The following is a 19,987-nucleotide window of genomic DNA, read 5'->3' on the forward strand; positions in this document are numbered from 1 at the left end:
CGTGTCCGACTCTTTGTGACCCCACGGACTGTAGCCTACCAGGCTCCTCCGTCCATGGGATTTTCCAGGCAAGAGTACTGGAGTGGGGTGCCATTTCCTTCTCCATACAACTTTAAGACCTCGGCATATGACCGCTTGGAATGTGAGCTTACACCATTAGGGTCTCTCTCAGACTTCCCGCTCTTAGAAGACATACGGTAGCGCTTCCGCCCTCGCTCAAACCCCAGGGAAGGAGGGGCGGAGGGTTTATGTCATCACCCTGCGACCGCCTGCCCCTAGACGCGCCGGCTGCTGGCGCAGCCCTTCGCTCGCCCGGCCTCCCCCTCCCTGGTTCCGCGCTCTGGTTCCGCCATGGAATCCAACAAGGATGAAGCCGAGCGCTGTATTAGCATCGCCCTTAAGGCCATCGAGAGCAACCAGCCGGACCGAGCGCTCCGCTTCCTGGAGAAGGCGCAGCGGCTGTACCCGACGCCGCGAGTTCGCTGTGAGTGTAGGATGCCGGAGACACTGAGGGGACATTAGAACTGATGGGGGGAATACGGGAACGGACCGACGGGAGCAGTTGGAGGAGGGGGAGGGGTGGCGAGGCGCGGCTACGCCTGCGCACTGTGACGCGCGGTGGCCTTCGGGAGGTGTAGTCTTTGGCTCCCACCCCTCTCCGGGATACTGGACACTTGGTGACAGGGGCAACGGTGGCTTTAGCTTTCCAGGTGCTTGCGGAACCCTCTGAGATTTGGAGTTCCCAAGAATGAGAGGCTCTGACAGATGGGGCGAAAGGAACTTATATAGAAGCGAAATCGAACTACTTTTCCCAAGGGGCCATTCGGTGGCCCAGGGCCATTGCCGGCCTGGGAAATATTATAGTTTAGGAAAATAACCATAACTCCTCTGAAGGAAGAAATAAGTTCTAGAGAAAGAAAGAGGACTTCTGACCTTCGGACGGCCTGAAAAGTCATCTCCGTATGTTCACTCCCTGGCATGTCTCCGGGCTAGGGTCAAGGACCACCCTCACCAGACTAGAGCCTGCCTTTTTCCCATTCCACACACCCCCTCACTCCCTCCTGGAGCCTCTTCTCCCGCTTGCGAGATTCAGAGCGATGGCCTCCACCACTGCCACCTACCCTCGCGCCCGAGAGTCCGTCAGTGGGCGGCCATATGAGCGGCTGGACGGCACCAGGCTGCTAGGCAGCCCTGGACTGTTTCCAAACCAGAGAGGGACCAGTGAGGCTGTCTGTACTACTCGCTCTATCCAGGAAGCCTTTCTTTTGTTTTCTTTAACCTACGTCTTCTTCGGGGTTTTTCTTCACACGCTGGAGGAGAGAAAGAGGTAGTTCATTAAAAATACAGAGTTTGTACCTGCAATTACCACTAAGTAAACTGGCCGACAGTAGGTACTCAGAAGATGGGAGTTTTCATCCTAACTGCTACGCTGTGATCTTTCTGAGCTTGGGTTTCCTCAACTGGAAAATTGGAGGGCTGGCACAGATAATGTGAATAACAATCGTACCCAAAAGGGCTTTTCAGTTTAGACAGCTCTTTCAGTACATTTTTTCTCTTGAACCTGCCCTGTCAGGGAGGCAGACCAGATCATTATCTTTGTTCTGTAGATAAGGAAATACCTCAGAGGCTAGGGACTTGTCCAAGGTTACACAGCTAGAAATTGGAAAGTTTTGTGAGTCTTTACATGTTTGCTAAGGAACAAAATGAAACTGAACAGCAGCAGTCAGCTTGCTAACCCTTCATGCCCACATTATGAATCTGAGAAAGGGGAGTAGGGGTGGAAGAGGCAGTCTAGAATGCCTGAGTTTCTCTCCCTCCTGACTCTGCAGGTTTGGCCTGTTTGCTTTAGAGAGAGTTTCAGTCTCTATTTTCCACAGCTCCTGAGGTAACCTGCTCGAGGAGCTTTTCTGTGAAATCACACTCTGTAGGAGGGCGCTCTGTATAAGGGGGCACGAGGGCAGCTCCCGGACTGACTCCAGTACTTCTGTTGGTTCAGAAACAGGGAGCCAAGAATGGATGGTAACAGCATGGCCTGTGGAACTCTTCTGTTACCAGGGCCCCCTGGTACACTTCAAGTGCTTGGATGGTGTCCTTCCTGGGGCACAAGTACTGGAATCTGCTCAAACAGAGGCGTGACCTGCTGCATATTTGTCACATTCATATTATTCTGGAAAGGGTAGATGCCTCTCAGCTCTCTATAAACTTTACCTTGTGCCATTTGCAGCCCTGCACTGAGCTGACGAGGATGTAGGGGTAGTTTAGGTTTGAGATAGGGAAACCTTGGTTAAAAAATACTAGGTAGTTGTCTGCACTCGATGTTTAAAGTTTGAACTCATTACATACTCATTTAATGCAAAGCCTTCTTTGTTTTTGTTTGCCGAGTCTTTGCTTGGTGCTAAGTGGTTATAGAAGGATTGGTAAGATGTGATCATTCACCTTAAGGAGCTTACATCTAGTGAAGGAGACAGTTACAGAAAAGATGATATTGCAAACTGTAAAACGAGAGCTGTGATTAAACAGAAATGAAACCCAGTGTTAGATGCTGAGAACCTCTGGGTGAATGTGAAAAATTCAGTCCCTGCCCTTCACGAGGTGGAGGGGAGTCTTGGGGGTAGGAAGCATGGAGAGTAAATTATAAGTAATCTCATGACAGGGATGTGAAAATGATGGTAGATCACAGTGAGGGAGGGCTTCAGGTAGTAGGATAAGAGGCCGCATTTTATCTGCACTTCAGAGGAGAGTAGGGGGCTTGAGAAAGGCATGTGGGGGGAAAGATATAGAGGCTGGAAGTTGTAAGAGATGTGGGGAAAGAGACTGAGTGTAACAAGATGTGGAGGCCGTGGAGGTGGTAATTTGAGTGTGGAAGGGACTATGGTTGAAAACAGGATGGGACCAGACTGGGGGAATCCTTTCCTGCCATACCGGGATATTTTCACTTTATTCTGTAGTTAGTGGAAAAATGACTGAAGTGTTTGATAGCAGGTGGAAGATAGGGTACTGATCTTAAAACAACATATAGGGTTATTGAGTGGGAAGAGAGACTCAAGGCAGAAATCAGTTGGGAGGCAATTGCGTGGCGTGGGTTAGGAGTTACAAAGGCCTAAGGTAAGGCAGCATGGATCAGAATAAATTCACTGGAGGAGAGGTGCTGAGGCTTCTGTAAGAAGGATACTGAGGAGAAATGGGGACTCAGAATCCAACCCTATGTGATCAGGAAGAAACCAAGCTAAAGAACATGGGTGGGCAGAGATGGGCAGAGTGCAAGGTGCTGGTGGGATGTTCCAAATAAGCTGTCAGGTTGGAGCTCAGGAAAGAGCTCCCAGTTCCAGCTGAGAGTCTCGTCATCAGTTGGATGGAGCTCACTGGAGTCGTGCCTGGCTGAGGTCACTGTGGGAACGTGTGAACGTGTAGCAGAGGTTACTGCAGGCACAGTCATTGCCACATCTGCCCGTAGCCAATGGGGAGAGACAGGAAGCAAGAGGTGAGATGGAGCAACAGCAGAAGAGGCAGTCCCGGGAGGGAGCAGCGGCCAGGTAGCCATGGAGCCCTGTGTCAAGGAGCTTGTGAGCAGCACTGTCAGTTGCTGCAGAGGCCACATGGGAAAAGGGCAAGTCAAGAAATGAAAGGCAGAGAATCAAGAGCATCAGAGGAGGATTGGTCTTGGAGACGTGGAAGGACAGACAGGGAAAGGTTAGGAGTGAGTGGAGGCTCAGAGAAATCTTGGAAGGGTCCAAGGATCTCACAGTGGAAGGGTCCAAGGATCTCACAGTGAAAGGGTCCAAGAGGACTTGAAACTCTGCTGCAGAAGGTGGGATGGGGAGGCACCAGGGGCTGGACTGATGTGCTCTGGAGCAGGGGTGGGGCCCTGAGGTAAGGAGTCACAGGGCAGGGGAATGGAGTCAGTCGGTCCCTTTCTGAGAGTTTATATCCAGTCCTGCAGCCTGGTAAGCAGTGGCTTCGCCTTGGGCTTAGCGACAGTGGTGGAAGGCACTGCGTTTTCCTGGGAGCTGTTAAGAACATCTACAGGCCTGTGTGTTTCCAGCATCCAGAGTGAAGGTTAGCCGTGGAGGACAGCTCAGCTGCCTCAGCTTCTGTGAAGCACCTGGCACAGACTGACGAGGTTCAAAATGAATAGCCGGTAATGTCCTGATCTGGGCTCATGATCCGGCTAGCCCCGGGAGCAGGCCAGCCAGGGAGGTGAGGGGACCCAAGGTCGGGGGCCAGGAGGCGCCAGGGCTTCAGAAGGTAAAGTCTCAACACTCAGCAGGCTGTGGACTGAGTTGTAACCAAGAGATGTCAGGAAGTCCCAGACTCCAGGTCCATGCAGAGGCTTCCCAAGGTTCTGGGTGGTGCCGGCTCTGGGGTTCAGGCTCAGTCAGGGAGGCCAGCACACGCCAGCTCACTCATTTACTGTTTCAGCTGGGAGAAGAGAGGACGGGCCACTGAGAGGGTTTGGCATTCAGGGTCTGGGAGTGAGGGGTGTTTTAAGACTGGCAAGGTCCAGAGTGTGGAGCTGTCTGTTCAAGTTGGTCAGCCTTTATGTACCCCGTTGTGCACTCAGTCCTTCCATTTATCTTGTTTTATTGACTCTTCTTTACCCCCCTGAACAACCCTGTGAGGGCAGGGACTGTGTCTTCAGTGAGGAATTAGGTAACTTGACAAGGCCACGTGGCTAATTAGCAAAGGATCCAGACTGTGCAGCCCCGCTCCCAGGCTCTTCCTCTAATCTGACCTCCATCTCCTGACTACTTTGAGCACTGTAGGTACCTAGAGAGCCTGGAGAGGATGTGTTCGCGGTGACACAGTGTTTGCTGGAGGCAGTGCTCAGTGCTTTGGAGGCATTCACTCATTTACTGTTTCAGCTGTCTTGAGGGAGACCCAGGTTCACATGGAGAAGCTAAGTTGACTTGTCCAGGGAAACACTGCTGTCGAGCAGCAGGGCCAGGTTTGAAGCAGGCAGTCTGATCTCCAGTCTGGGTTTGAGGAGGGGTCTCCTCTAGTAGCTTTGTCTATACAGATGGTCTCACCTCCACCTCAGTGGCTCCTCCTCCCACCCCAGCTTTGGCCTCTTCCTCCAGTTCCCCTTCTTTCTGTCTGCCAGCTTTTCTGAGAAGGGGCAGAGTTGGGATTTGAACCCAACCCTGTCTGTCTAACTCCATCACCACATTAAGCTATTCTGTTGCCCACTATTCTGTGATTTTGCTTCCCAGGCGCAATGCTGTGACGGGTGTAACAGTGAGACAGCATGGGGCAGTCATATCCAGGGGCTGGTGGAGGGGTTGTCCTGGCCACAAGAAAGTCTTAATTGTTAGCACCCAGAAATCTTGAATTGCCACCTCAAACAGCAATCTTCTGTGTGACCCAGAGCACATTCGTTCCCCTTTGCGTTGTCTTTGTGCAGTGTAGGGAAATTAGAAGGGCTGATTCCACATAACTGTCTAAAAAATCTTCCAGAATCTTCCCTGAAAGGGACCAGAGAGAGTCCATCCCACTTCCTGGCTGATGCTCCTGTGTATCTACAGTAACTGAATGGCCAGTCATATTTTCCTGAGGGCATCAGCCTGGACCCCTGAGGCTTCCAGAGAAATCAAAATAAACAACCTCTTTAAAAGCCTTAGGAAACCAGCTGGGAGAAGAGAGGACGGGCCACTGAGAGGGTTTGGCATTCAGGGTCTGGGAGTGACAGTCCTGTCTTGGTCAGAATCACTTTGTTGGTTTCTACTTTTGCCATTTCCTTGGTACCCAGTGTAAAACTGGAGCCTGGGATGGCTTGACATCTCATGGTTATAGCTGAGTCCAGAGCCTACTGGGTGCTGAGACTTTGGCTCCCCAAGATGTGGAGTGCCCTGCCCACCCCCCACCTCAGTCACCTCACCTCCCTGGCCAGCCAGCTCATCAGCCCAGGTCACAGTATTAGCAGCTCCTCATTTTGAACTTTTACTGTATGTCAGTGTCTGTGCCAGCTAGTTCCACGTCTCATTTTATCCTCATCTACTGTGTGGGGAGATCCCCTGCAGGAGGACATGCCAACCCACTCCACTATTCTTGCCTGGAAAATTCCATGGGCAGAGGAGCCAAAGGAGACTGGCGGTGGGGTCATGTGGTCAAGAGAGTTGGACGCGGCTGAGCATACACACCCACACACACACTGTGAGGAAACCGAAATTTAGAGAATTTCACCAATCCACCAGAGGTCGGAGTGTTAGGCTGAACTGAGATTCGAAGCCTGGGTCTTTGGGAATGCACTTCTTTTTCAGAACAACATGTCTGGAAGGGGCTTCTCCTGCCAGGCTCATGTGGTCTGGGATGGCAGAGTAGTCAAGAGCATGGTTTCCGGAGCTGGACATCCTGGAACTCGATTGCTGCCACTCACCTTGTGTAGCCATGGGCAAGGTGATCAAACACAGCTCCTCCCTTATAACAGGGATGAGAGTGATGAGACCCAGCTCTGAGGCCACTGTCAAGATTAAATGGGCGAGGACTTCCCTGGTGGCGCAGTAGATAGGAATCTGCCTGCCAGTGCGGGGGACAGAGGTTCCATCCCTGGCTGAGGCAGATCCCACATGCTGCAGAGCAGCTAAGCCCAGGCGCCACAACTGCTGAGCCCCCGCCCTAGAGCCGGCACGCCAGGGCTCCTGAGCCCGGTGCCGCAGCTACTGCAGCCTGCGTGTCTAGAGCCTGTGCTCCGCAACAAGAGAAGCCACCGCAATGAGAAGCCTGAGCACCACAACTAGGGAGGAGCCCCCCCTCTCTGCAACTGGAGAAAGCCTGCGTGCAGCAACAAAGACCCGGCGCAGCCAAAAAATAAATCATTAATTTTTAAAAAAAGATTAAATGAGTGAATACATGCAGAGCTCCGTGTCCAGGCTGCTGACTCACGCTGAGCGCTCACCTCTGTGGCTTCCCTCCGAGCACCCTCTTGGGCTTTGCTGCAGGAGTCCCTCCACCCCCTCATGCAGGGCCAGCTCACCTGTCAGCCTCTGTGTTTGTATCTCCCAGCTTCTGACTCAGAACATGCAAGTGTTCAAGTAGCGCAGCGGTGGCTGTGGCTCAGGATACAGTGGGCCACTCGAGCCCCAGTGCTCCGCTCCCTGGAGCCCAGCTCTGGGCCTCCTCCAGGCCCACATGCGTCGTAGTGCCTGGAGCCCAGCAAACACCTGGCATATTTGAAGGAAGTTGGGGACCAGCCAGGCTGCACTGCTGCCCCTCCTCTGCACGGAGGGGTCCCGGGTCCCTGCAGTGGCCCAGATGCCTGGATTCCCAGGGTGCTGTTCCCCAGACATGACTCAGGGGCTCACAGCTGGCTTTGGGCCTGTAATGAGTGGGCACAGGGGACTCCTCCCAGAGACATGGGCCTTTCCTCATTGAATCAAAAGGCACCAAGCACTTGTGTTTGGATATCTGTGAGCCTCTCTGAGCATGACCGCTAATGCCCTGTAAGACTGTGAACGCTGAAGCAGGACATTGGGCGTGGCCAGCCGTTTGAAGAAGGTAAACAGTAGCAAGCCATGAGCACAGCAGATGTGTGTCCTGAGCCACACACACCCCTGCCCCCTGGGGCAGTGTCACTGCTCCCTGTCCTCTCCACAGCTGAGCGGGCCTTCCTCCCAGTCCCTGCTGACTCTGATGGTCCTGCCAAGTGGAGCCCCCTTACAGAGCGCTTTGCCCATCTTGGCACTCAACAGAAGGTGGCTGTTACACACATTACTTTGGGATTTTAAAAACCTAAAAGATTAATAGTTTATTTCTGTGCTGGGTTTACCCTCAGAACTGTGGCTCCTCAGAGAGCAAGTGATTAGCCCCTTAGGCCCTCAGGCCCAAGTCAGGAAAGGATCAAGCTATGTTGGGAAGAAGAGGGTGGGGTGCAGGGGTCCTGGGATCTCCCAGGGCCAGGCAGGCCCTCAGCCGTTGCTGGAGCAGGAACCCTAAACAGTTGTCTTGCTTTTTGCACAGCCCTGATCGAGTCCCTCAACCAGAAACCACAGCCTGCCGCCGACCAACCCCAACCCACAGAGGCAACTCACGCGACCCATAGGAAAGCAGCTGGGGCCAACGTGCCCTCAGCCAACGGTGAGGCGGGAGGAGGAGAGAGCACCAAAGGCTACACCGCCGAGCAAGTAGCAGCCGTGAAAAGGTAGGGGACTGGGCAGGGGGAGGGCCAGAGCCTGGGGCTTGGGACGTTTTCACATCTAGAGAAGGCTTCCTGCCGCCCATCGTCCACCTCGCTTGGGAGGACCTTGAGGCTGGAGGATGCTCAGAAGCCGGGCTCACAAGGCCCTCTGCTATTTTCCATGAGGCCCTGGAGTCTAGTGTGGGCCTTGGGGCCCTGCTGTCCCCTGCTGCCCCTGCAGCCCACAGCAAAGGCTGAAAACCGCTGATGCTGCCAGCCTCCTCAGCCACAGGCCGGCAGATCCCGGGCCTCTTACACAGCCCCATTTGTCAGAGATGAGGCCTGCTCTCCCCTCCAGATACTCCCCCAACCCACACTCCTGCCCCCAACAAAGACCCTTTCAGATCAGAGCCTGTGCGGGGTAGGGTGGAGACAGGGGGCGTTATCCCTCCAAGGCTTGGGCAGGCTCAGCACAGAGCAGCTCACACCAGGCCGAGACAACCCAGCCATGGCTGCTCAGGATTAGATACTCCTGCTCGCATTTCTCCAGAGGCCTCCCCACCAGCTAGCCTTGGGAGTCCCTCTGCGGTCACTCCCCCATGGTCCTGGCTGCTAGTGAAGATGTTGTCAAGCTTCAGGCCTGTGTGTGACCCAGTGTGATGATAATTTCCCATAAAAGTATTTGCTGAATTGACATCTTTCTGACCAGACAAGCCCATGGGTTGTAGGCAATAGGAACTGGTGATGGGAATTTTCCTGGTGGTCCTGTGGCTAAGACTCCACGCTCCCAATACTGGGGCCCAGGTTCGACCCCTGATCAGAGAACTGGACCCGACATACTACAACTAGGAATTCAAATGCTGTGCCTGAGACCCAGCGCAGCCGAATAAAAATAAGCACTAGAAAGAGAGAGAGACCGACTGTGGGCCAAGAATCAGGGAGTCTCCAGGGACCCCAGGAGTAAAAATTAGAGGCAGAGAAACAGCGTCTCTTCAGAGCCCTGTGATGGGTGGACAGACACTTTCCACATCTGGCCTGTTTGCCCCTCAGCTTCGGATTGCCAGGATGGCAGAGCTGCCCAACCCGGGGCATACCTGCCCTTGGGCAGAGGCCCCTGACTGACAGTCCTTCCTAGGTGCCTGCAGCAAGGGTGCTGTTGTTAGCTCAGGGAAATGGTTCCTGGCCTAGCAGAAACAGCAGCTGCCCCCTCTTAAATCCTAAATATATTCTTGCTGTCTCCGCTGGGCCTGTCCTGCTGGTCCCCCAGCCTGTTCAGAGCTGGGCGCCCACACTGCTCTTTCATCAGCCACCTCCCTTCCCAGCCTGGGCCCACGAGAGCTCCCTCGCCAGATTCTACTCCCTCCTCCTCCAGGGTCAAGCAGTGTAAAGATTACTACGAGATCCTGGGGGTGAGCAGAGGGGCCTCAGATGAGGACCTGAAGAAGGCCTACCGCAAACTAGCCCTCAAATTCCACCCCGACAAGAACCATGCGCCTGGCGCCACTGAAGCTTTCAAAGGTAAGCTGACCCAGGTTCCTGTGTTTGGGTGTTCTGATCTCCTATCCTTGGGAGGGAAGGAGGGGCTTTTCCTGGAAGCTGCCTTGGACCCAAGTCCTCCCAGCTCAGGAGGTGCTTTGGGGAAGAAGGCCCTGTGGTCGCCTCCACCCCGCAGTCTCAGAGTGCAGTTGGCACTGCTCCTCTCTCTCCTTCCCCCTCCCTCCCCGGAGCTACAGCGCTGGAGCTGAGAACCAGTGCCTTTGCCAAGGTCCCATGCTGATTGAGGGGCTGAAGGAGGCCTCCTGACCCACCTGTGTCACTTCCATATCCTGGGAGCTTGAAAACTGTTTCCCTGTTCTGAGAAGCTGGGTGGCCTCCTCAGACCAGCAGCCGCAGCCAACCCACCCGTCTCTACACACACACACCCCCACACACACACCACGCACAAGCGCTCACCTCCAATAGGGGACATGGCAGTCTCTCTGGACTCAGGGCCTGCTATTTCTGGGGAGGGGGCTTCAGTTCTGGCTGAAAACATAAGCTGCCCTTTAATCGATATTTTCATTGAACACAGCAGGCACACAGGCCGGCTCTGTGCCAGTGCTGAGTTGCTAGGCCTGCAGTTCCACAGACATCCCTTCTCTTCTCTCACACATGTCTGTCCTCCACGGGACCTTCATGGTCTTAGGCTCACCTCCCTCTGGGGTGTGGTGACCGGCCCCCTTCTCTGGCCCAGGCAGGGCGCTGTGCTGTACCAGGGCTGTGACCATCACCAGGTGGGGAGCCCGCACAGAACAGACCCCCAAGACCCCGTGTGCCTCTCGCGGGGCCACCCCAGGTGCTGCATTCCAGGCTGCTCAGGGTTGGTGCCCAGTGGGGCAGCGTGCAGGCATCTTCCCCACTGCCTGTCCGCCAGCCCCGGGGCAGAAGGAGAAAGGAATGAGGAGGCGAGGTGGCTGGGGTTAACGTTTCTCCAGCCCTGGCCTCGGGGCCCTGTCACAGTGGAAGGGGGAGGGGCATTCTCATTCTCAAGGGGTTGCACGCCATGAAGCAGAGGCAGCTTTGACCTGCTGCCTTGAGGGTGTGGGCCGCTGGAGGAGGAGGAGAGACTGAGGAGGGCTCAGAGCTGGGGCCTTCCAGGCACAGGCTTCCCCACCCCCAGGAGCTCTAATGGGGGCCGGGCCGAGGAACCACAGCTGGGACCTGGACCCCAGGGAAGAGAAGGCTCGCCCCGGCCACACCGCCAGCAGTGGAGTCTCTAGTGCCTGGGGGCCTGGCCCCTCCTGGCAGTTCCTGCTCTCCGGTTTACAATAGCACGTCTCGGGTTTGTCGCCCTTGTGTTGTGCTGTGGAGACTTGAAGATTACATACCCTCCAGAACGGATGCCCCATCCCACCAGACACCCCAGGAGAAAGGAATGAGGAGGAGGTATTCTGGTGGTTTTCATAAAGTCAAAGAGCAGACCTGAAGCAAGACTCACCTGGGTTTGATCCTGGCTCTGCAGCATCAGACCTGTGTGAGCTTACACCTAACTGCCCTGAGCCTCCGTTTTCTCATTGGTAAAATGGAGATGAGCTCTTAGGAGTAAGTAGGGGAATGCCCATAAAGGACCTGATCGATAGAAAAAAGTGGACCATCATCGTGTGGTGGAGAGTGAGAACTCCACCCAGTCCAGGCTGCCCCGATTCATTCAGAGGTGTTCCAGCATCCCTCCTCCCACCCCACCCTCCGCACCCTAGAGCACCACTTGAACACCTGAAGGAAGTGAGCACTTGGCCACCATGGGCCTGCCCCCCAGCATCCTTGGACCTCACCTTTCTGCCTCCTCTCTTCTAGCCATCGGCACAGCATATGCGGTACTTAGCAACCCAGAGAAAAGGAAGCAGTATGACCAGTTCGGTGATGACAAGGGCCAGGCCGCCCGGCACGGCCACGGGCATGCGGACTTCCACCGCGGCTTTGAGGCCGACATCTCCCCTGAAGACCTCTTTAACATGTTTTTTGGTGGTGGCTTTCCATCTAGTAAGTTTCCCTGCTCTCCCCCACGTCCAGGCCTCCCTGGTGGTGATGGTGGGAGATGGGATGCCAGCCTCGCTCCCCTTCCCAGCAGCCCCGCTCCTGACTCAGTCCCTCTGACCCCCAGGTAACGTCCATGTCTACAGCAATGGCCGCATGCGCTACACGTACCATCAAAGGCAGGACCGCAGGGAGAACCAGGGTGATGTGAGTGAGGAAGGGATGGGCACGGGGAGAGTGCCTCACCCAAGGGGGTGAGGCCTGGAGTGGGGAGTACCTTGCTATCCTGTGACAGCAGTACCCCACGACTCAGCTGGGGAGCTAACTCGGTCCCCCCATTGCCATTCCACTAAAGGACACCAGAGGGAGCCACACTCCACAGCACCCACAGCGGGAGTTGGGTGTGATGGCCTCTGCTGGGAAATGGAATGCAGAAACCTCCCTACTTCCAGGCAGGTTCCAGTGTTAACGGCCTTCGTAAATGTATACAAGAGCTGTAACAAGACAATGCATCAAACATCCTTTGAGTGCCACAGATTATAAGAACAGGTGGCTGACTGAAATTAAAGCAGTTAGCTAAGATTAAAATACTGTGGACAGTTGCAGAATATTTAAAATTATACTAGGCAGAGGGTTCTCTTTTGCTCTGATAGATAATGTGGCCTTCTGTTTTTGTTTATTCATTTTTTAAACTTTTATTTTGTGTGTAACATACAGAAGTTTTTTAAAATCACAAATTATCATGCACTGAACAAATTTTATTTTATAATTTCTCAACTGGCAACTTTTAAATTGGTAATACAGTCATAGGGTTCAGAATTCAGAAAAGCAGATATAGAGAAAGCCTCCTTCAAGCCCTGCCTCCCATTCCTCTGAAGGCAGACACTTTCGCTCGTCTTTGTTTTGTATTCTCTCACAAGTAAATACGTATACCCACCTCCCACCCCAGTGTTTAACCCCAGTTGCTGCTTTGTTCTTATTTGGGGAAACTGGCAGGTAGAGGGGTTTCTGTATTTGGGGGCCCATGGGAGGGACTGGGAGAGAGAGGCATCGAGGCCTGTCTGCACAGGCTCCCACCACCTGGGCCCCACTCTGGCGTTTGCTGCCAGCGTTTCGCCCCACCAGGTTCAGCCTGGGTGACCATTGGCTCTTCCCTCCAGGGTGGGTTGGGGGTGTTTGTCCAGCTGATGCCCATCCTCATCCTGATCCTCGTGTCAGCTCTCAGCCAGCTCATGGTGTCCAGTCCACCCTACAGTCTGAGCCTAAGACCGTGAGTACCTGCCGCTGGGGTGAGTCCAGGGTCGTGGGTACACGGTGGGGTGGGGCGGGAGCTTTGGAGTCTTAGCCCCCACCAGGGGCCTTCCTTCCCATCCTCTTCCAGCAGGTGCCTGATCAAATTGCAGAAGCTGCTTAGAATCAAGAAAACAAACCTTGTTAAGCTGAGGTTCTTGATCTTTTTAGGATCATAGTCCCCTAAGAAAACGCAGTGAAACCTGCGGCTCTTTTCCCTAGAACGCTGCGCGTGCACACTGTTTTGCGTGTGGTTTCACAGGTTTCATGACACTCTCCCCATCTTACTGCTGGCCTTGAAACAGGAACCTCTGTTCTTCCATTCCGCTTGAGGGCCCTGAGACCATGAGAAGAACAGAGGCTCTAGAGTCAGAGCAAGGGTTGCTTTGAATCCCAGCTCCTCTACTAACTAAGCAGCTCTGTGACCCTGGACTAGTTATGTAACTTCTCTGAGCCTTTGTTTCCTCACCTACAAAATAGGAATATCTGCTTGTGATAATTAAATGAGTTATACACATAAAATGCCAGGCTCATTAGAAATGCTTGCCACTGCTGCCGCTGCTGCTAAGTCGCTTCAGTCGTGTCCGACTCTGTGCGACCCCAGAGACGGCAACCCACCAGGCTCCCCTGTCCCTGGGATTCTCCAGGCAAGAACACTGGAGTGGGTTGCCATTTCCTTCTCCAATGCATAAAAGTGAAAGTGAAGTCGCTCAGTTGTGTCCGACCCTCAGTGACCCCATGGACTGCAGCCTTCCAGGCTCCGCCATCCATGGGATTTTCCAGGCAAGAGTACTGGAGTGGGATGCCATTGCCTTCTCCGAGAAATGCCTGCTAACATTTGTCAAATGAATATACGGTCTCAACCACGATGGTGAACTTGGGCAAGTTATTTGCCCTTTTAAGGCATCAGCTGCCCTCATTTATTTCCAGCACCTGACCAAGTATCTGATATAGAGCTAGAAGCTCAGAGCTCCCACCTAGCGGCCGGGCTCAGCCTGGGAGCCTGGCAGGATCCCTCTGAGCCAGCAGGGGGCAGAGTCGGTCCACTGGACCCACACCAGCCAGCACAGGCACTCTGTTGCCTGATGCCAGCCTTTTTCTCTGTAGCTAGAGAGGTGAGAGGCAGGAATGGGCAGACAGAAGCTGTCCTCACCAAACCACTAACTCCTATCAGCACATAGAGGCTCTTCCCTGAGCCTGCACGCATGTATGCTAAGTCACTTCAGTCACGTCTGACTCTGTAACCCCATGGACTATAGCCTGCCAGGCCCCTCTCTCCATGGGATTCTCCGAGCAAGAATACTGGACTGGGTTGCCATTTCCTCGTCCAGGGGATCTTTCCAACCGAAGGGTTGAACCTGCATGTCTTATGTCTCCTGCATTGGCAGGCAGATTCTTTACCACTAGGGCCACCTGGGAAGCCCTGAGCCTGCAGAGCCTGCAGTTGGAGCTAGAAGATTCCAAGAGGTGAAAGGATACAGCGCCTTAGAATCCTTCCTGTCATTTTGTTCCTAAGCCTCTCCACTCTGGACTGGGAGCCCCTGGATAGGAGGGCAGGCCTTCAGCAAGGATTGGCTTAGGGCATGAACAAGGGAATGGAAGCACGGGGAGCTCAGGTCACACAACTCATCACAGGTGGAACCTGCACTCACCCTGGGTTCCCTGCGTCCCTGACCAGGCCCTCCCAGAGAGGGGCTGCTCCCCAGAGGCCCCAGGCAGCAGTGTGGTAAGCAGAGAGCTGGAGGCACACCTTACCGTGGTCTGGGCCACTCATACAGGAGGGAGCCTCTTTCTTTTCTCTAGAGCAGCAGGGAGCTCCTGCTCTAGCCCCTACCCCGTGACCTGTGTGGCACCTTCTGTTGGGGGCCCCAGTCATCCCTAGCGATACCTTGGGTCTGTGGACCCACGCCCACTTTGCGCTTGGTCTGTTTCTGGCCAGGTCGGTGGGCCACGTCCACAAGCGAGTCACTGACCACCTGAACGTCGTCTACTATGTGGCAGACACGTTCTCTGAGGAGTACACAGGCTCCAGCCTCAAAATGGTTGAACGGAATGTGGAAGACGATTATATTGCCAATCTTCGAAACAACTGTTGGAAGGAGAAGCAGCAAAGTAAGTTTGTGTGTGTGTGTGTGCATGTGTTGGGGGGTGGGGTGCACAAAGCCTGAGAGCTTGGAAGAAGAAGGCGCTGCTCCCCCGTGATCTGTGGGCCGAGCGCCTGGCCCTGCCCTGCGCCAGCCATGGCCCAGCCGAAAGCCACCTACCACCCCTGTGTTTCCCTGGGGCTAGGACCCAGGGGCCACCTGGGGATTTCTTCCAGCTTCCTATAAATCATTGCAATCAGCCTGTTGTTTGGCTGCCATAGGTAACTGTGTAGAGAGAAATTGGGGCAAATCTCCTGGCCACTCGCTGATTGGACATCTGGATCTATCTGTGGGGCCCTGGGGCAGTCTGCCCAGGATGACAGGTCCTCACCTTGGCTGGCCTCACCTGTGCTCTATCAAAAGGGGCCTCTATCCTGCTCCCCAGTGGGGGGTCTACCCTAAAGGGATTCTGCCCCTGTCCCTGGGCCCGTAACTGCCCTTCCCCTCCTGCACAGACCATGCTGACATTGTAGCAGCCTTAGAAGCACACCCCAACTTGTCCTATTGCTTTGCAGAGGAAGGCTTGCTGTACCGGGCCCGCTACTTTGGTGACACAGACCTGTACAACAAAGCACAGAAGATGGGAACCCCAAGCTGCAGCCGACTGTCAGAGGTGCAGGCCTCCCTGCATGGATAGTCCTGGGCCAGCCGTGCCGCCGAGGTCCAAGTATGAGCCAGGGCCTTCTCTGCCTGGCAACTCCTGGCAGCTCTGGTCTTGGTCATGAGGCAGAGGAGGGTATGAGGAGGGAGGGAGGGCGCCCAGTGATCGCGCGGTGCAGTTTCCCTGTCCTCAGCCTGACCCCAGCCTGCAGAGTTGGGAGTGCCCTGGGGTGAGTGGGGAAACTGAAGTCTGTGTCAGCCCTCCAGGGTGCCTCCATGCCCATGCTACCCTGCCCCCTGGCTCCAGAACTGAGGGGTGCCCAGGGCTCACTTGGTCTACTCCAGCCATGTGGTCCCCCAGGGCCCTTTCCCAAGTGTTACAGACTGTTACCTGTGCCCTGGCATCTAGGCCGCCTGGTATTACTGGGCAGTCAGTAGCCCCCCGACATTCCCCGGCAGACACCAGGATGAACCATGTGGGGATGGGTGAGCGGACAGCCCTTCCTCTTCCCCTGTCCTTCCAGGCAGGAAGAAATGTGGTGCTCGTGGGAGGGAGCCGACAGGCTGGGGGCAGGAGAGGCCCTGCCCCCAGACTGGTGCTAGTCTGGCTGGATCGGAAGCACTCTGAGCAGCTCTTCACCTGGCAGCTGCAGGCATCTGACCGCCCATGCATCTCACCTGTGGTCTGAGGAAGGGAACAAAAGCTCACGAGTTCAGGGTCCAGTGAACAGAGAGCCCTCAGCACAGAGGAATGGGAGAAAAAATTACAGGTGGTGGTAGCAGGCTCCACCGCGCCACCCTCCCACCTTTCCCCCCGGTACAGCAGGCTCTGTTCCCAGCATTTGCTGGAGGGGACAGCTTGGACCAGGCCCAGAGGAGTGTGAGCAGAGCTGGTCAAGGTTCCGTTTCAGCTGGCGCTCTGCCCACTGCCTCTTCTGCCTGTGTCCCCTCAGCTGCAGGCTCTGCTCTGAGGCCATTCGCTGGTGCCGCTGGGAGAGACGAACAGACTGCAGGGCCTAGGACTTGGCTTGTCGGTGGGGGCTAAGCTCCAGGCTCCGGGACACATAACTGCCAGGCTAACTGTTACCACTCTCCTCCCCAGACTATGAAATCCCTGGAGAATTTTTGGTGACATGCACTGAGCCAAGGTGACGGACTATACACTTAAGGAAAGACAAAAAAGAAAAAAAAATTAAAATGGAATTGGAGGCCGAACGCTGCACAACTGCCCTCTCTCTCACCCAGTAAATGCAGAAAGCTCTTAGGACAGACAGGAAAACCTGCCACGGGGCTGCTTCCCTTCCTCCCAGGGCTGGCAAACGCTCGGGCTCCACCTCTATGTCAGCTCTCTCCTAGGATACAGAAACCATGGCAACGAAAGTAGAATGTAAAACTTGCAGCAAATGTCTGTGGGAAGGGCTGGGGGAGGGGGCGCCCAACTGCCTTTCCTCCCCCCTCCCAGGAGCCACCACCAGTCACCTCAGTGGAAGCAATCAGTGTTGGCCAAGGATAAAGAGGAAGAGGAAAGAGAACTCTCCATAGAATGTAATTTATAGATGCGTGTATATGTATATATCTATTTATATGTAAATAGCACATATAAAGATATATAGAGAGAGAGTCTACTTTTTGAAACTATGCAGGGATTTGGTTAGGTTGTTGAGTTGATTTCTTGCCTGATTTAGAAAATGAGGCCTGTTTGGGGAAGGGAGCCTGGTCCTTCAAAGGCTAGACATTAGCCATAGCTGACAGCAGAAGGAAAGTTGGGTCACAGCTTCTAACGTTGCCCTCAAGCCCAGCCTGTTTTTGATGGCAGCAGTAATCATGATAGCATAAATCTGTAGAGAATTTGGAAGGCTGCCAACGTTATGATTAAACTGGAGGGGAACAGGCCATGGGGAAAAGAAGGTGCCCCTAGGGCCAGGTGCCAGGTCAGTATTGTGTCATGGTAGAGGCCCCAGATGGCCCAGGGGGATGAGCCCACCCACCATAAGTTTGGTCAGCTCAGGTGGGCACTTAGTCCTGGCGTCCAGGAGCCGCCTTCCCCCTACCACCGAGAACAGCAGGATTGGAGAGGGGAATCAGGTTCTGCCTGACCACCTCCCCGCTTAGTCCCTACGTGAGTTTTGCGTTATAGGTGCCCCCAGGCACAGCCCCATTGTTGCTACTGGTTTTTCCTGAGTCATGGACCAAGGCTTCAGAAGGCTTTTTTTCCAAGAGTCAACCAGGTGGCACCCAGGACCCTGGGGCAGCAGCCAAATCCTGAAGAAAGTCCATGACCATGGGCACCTCTGTCTACTCTCCAAGGACATGATGCCACCCGGCCTTCTGTTGCACTTTGGACAAAGGATGAACCAGAAGGTTTTCTTATCGTCACCTTCAAATGAGGATTTTTCTCAAAACAGCACTTGCTGCCAGGGGAAGGGAGGGAGGTTTTATTTATTCCCACAGTTTATACTGGGCCTTTTGGAATTGCCGTTTTCCCCAAATTTTCCTCTCGTGGTGGGTGTGTCAATTGAGCCTGCCATCCTCCGAAGCCTTACTACCCCAAACCAAGCTGCCAGCCAGGAGGGGGGTCACCACCCTCCCAGAGCTTCTCTTGGCTCTTTTTTTAAAAGTCTCCCAACAAGTAGGATTCTTGCTGGGAAAGGAAGCTTGGTTAAGAGATGTCAAATATGGTTTTTAAACAAGGTCCTGCCCTGTGATGAAGCGGCCGCCCCAGCCCAGAGAGATGCTCAGAACTGGATGCGGATGAGAGCGCCCTGCCTGTGGTGGCCCCGGTGCTCTGCCCCGACCACCCCAACCCTCTGGTCTCGGTAGATGTCCCTAGACGGGCTGAGCCATGTGCAATAAGAACATAGATCCTGATGGATCCCCTGAGAAGCTGTATTTCTTGAATTAGAATTCTGAAATTGTATATCTATAAATACATGTTTATTATGTGATTGGTGGGTCTGTGTTGAGCAAGGGGCCCAAGCTCGGAGGGTAGAAGGGGGGTACAAGCACCTGTTGCTGCTGACACTGTCCTGCCAAGACCACGAGGAGTTTGGTGGCTAGTCGGAACGTCCCCTCACCCCAGCTGACAGCCACTTCAGTCACAAGTGTTGTTCCAGGGCTGATTTCTATCGCAACAAAGGGTAAGCAGCTCAGTTAGGCCAGGACCCAGGGGGGTCCCTGGCACTAATCCAGGGTGTGCAACCCGGGCCTCCCCTTGGTCTTACCCCTCTGACTATCAGGCCTATGGTGAACACAGCAGATTCAAACCTCCCTTCTCCCCAGCCTGGAGCTCCAGCCCACCCTGGATCCAGAACAAGAGAAAAGTTCTCGGAGTTTCTTTCCATCTCTGGGTGCACAGTCTTCCCAGCCATCCCTGCCACACCGCCCCCACAGCCCACCCTCCCCCCCCATGGAAAAGTTAAAAATGTGGCAGCCTCCGTGAATGGAGCGGCAGATCTGCCCGGGGCCTCCCAGAGACAGGGCCCGCAGCCCTGACTGGTGGCCTGAGGCCCCTCCTGCCGCAGCTCCAGCCAAAGACAGGCAGGCTGCCCGGTGGTGCCACGGCAGCCCGGGTGCTCATTGGCTGCCCCCACCTGGGTCACCGGCCCGCGCCCGGTCTGCGAGCCACCACTTGTTGGCTGCGGTTGGCAGGGGCGTTGCCAGCCACCCCCATTCAACCCCCCTCAAGTCCCTCTGCCCTCAGTGTGCAGTTCTGTGAGCCAAAAGGGGCGGGACAGACTCTGTCTGTTTGCTACAAAGAAGAGCCTTTGACAAGTCTCCCCACCCACTGTCAGGTGGCACAACAGGGCCCCGAGTCCGTGCAAGCTCCCGGGATCAGCCGGCTTATCTCCCCGTTCTAGACTTGCCCCAAGGGGCAAGGAGCACACACCCCAGCCTGACTATAGCCTCATCCCCACCCAGAGTTCCTGGGCAGAGTCACCTGGCTGTTGAGAGGTGCACAGATTTGGATGAATAGACTGTTGACACAATGTGAGCTCAGAGTCTTTACCAAATGTCACACTATGTGGTCTGAGCCAGTCAGCCCATTTCCCAGAGCGGGAAACTGAGACCCTGAGGCAGGGAAGTTCGTCCCCCAAGAGTCTATGAAGCTGTCCATGTATTTGGGGTTTATGTAGCAAAACAATCAGTCCTTGAAGGGTCAGACCCACTCACACCAAGTAGAGTGGCAGGAGCCCTGAGTTCAGAAGGGTGGGAACGAGGAAAGGCCACACTAAGGGAAATGAGACTTAATCTGAGGGTCTAGGGCTGGGGACAGGCTGCCCTCGAGCTGTGCACACCTACTCTCTCCCAGCAACGACAAAGGTGTCCACCT

At 54.7% G+C, this 19,987-nt stretch overlaps 1 protein-coding gene across 3 annotated transcripts; it reads left to right on the plus strand.

The window, feature by feature from the left end:
* Positions 1 to 325: 325 nt before the first annotated feature.
* DNAJB12 (DnaJ heat shock protein family (Hsp40) member B12) lies at positions 326 to 18,529 on the plus strand. 3 transcript variants are annotated; one of them, XM_068981885.1, is made up of 9 exons: positions 326 to 484; positions 7,954 to 8,134; positions 9,483 to 9,628; positions 11,444 to 11,629; positions 11,751 to 11,830; positions 12,784 to 12,893; positions 14,853 to 15,025; positions 15,573 to 15,724; positions 16,760 to 18,529. In XM_068981885.1, the coding sequence occupies exons 1-8, from the start codon at positions 352 to 354 to the stop codon at positions 15,692 to 15,694; spliced, it is 1,131 nt and encodes a 376-aa protein (XP_068837986.1). In that variant the 5' UTR covers positions 326 to 351; the 3' UTR covers positions 15,695 to 15,724; positions 16,760 to 18,529. The 3 variants fall into 3 exon arrangements, with proteins under 3 accessions (XP_068837986.1, XP_068837985.1, XP_068837984.1); XM_068981884.1 differs by having other exon boundaries at positions 343 to 484; positions 18,349 to 18,529; XM_068981883.1 differs by having other exon boundaries at positions 343 to 484; positions 15,573 to 15,670.
* The last annotated feature ends 1,458 nt before the right edge of the window (positions 18,530 to 19,987 follow it).

Source organism: Capricornis sumatraensis, chromosome 10 (assembly GCF_032405125.1).
Source record: "Capricornis sumatraensis isolate serow.1 chromosome 10, serow.2, whole genome shotgun sequence".
Taxonomy (NCBI): domain Eukaryota; kingdom Metazoa; phylum Chordata; class Mammalia; order Artiodactyla; family Bovidae; genus Capricornis; species Capricornis sumatraensis.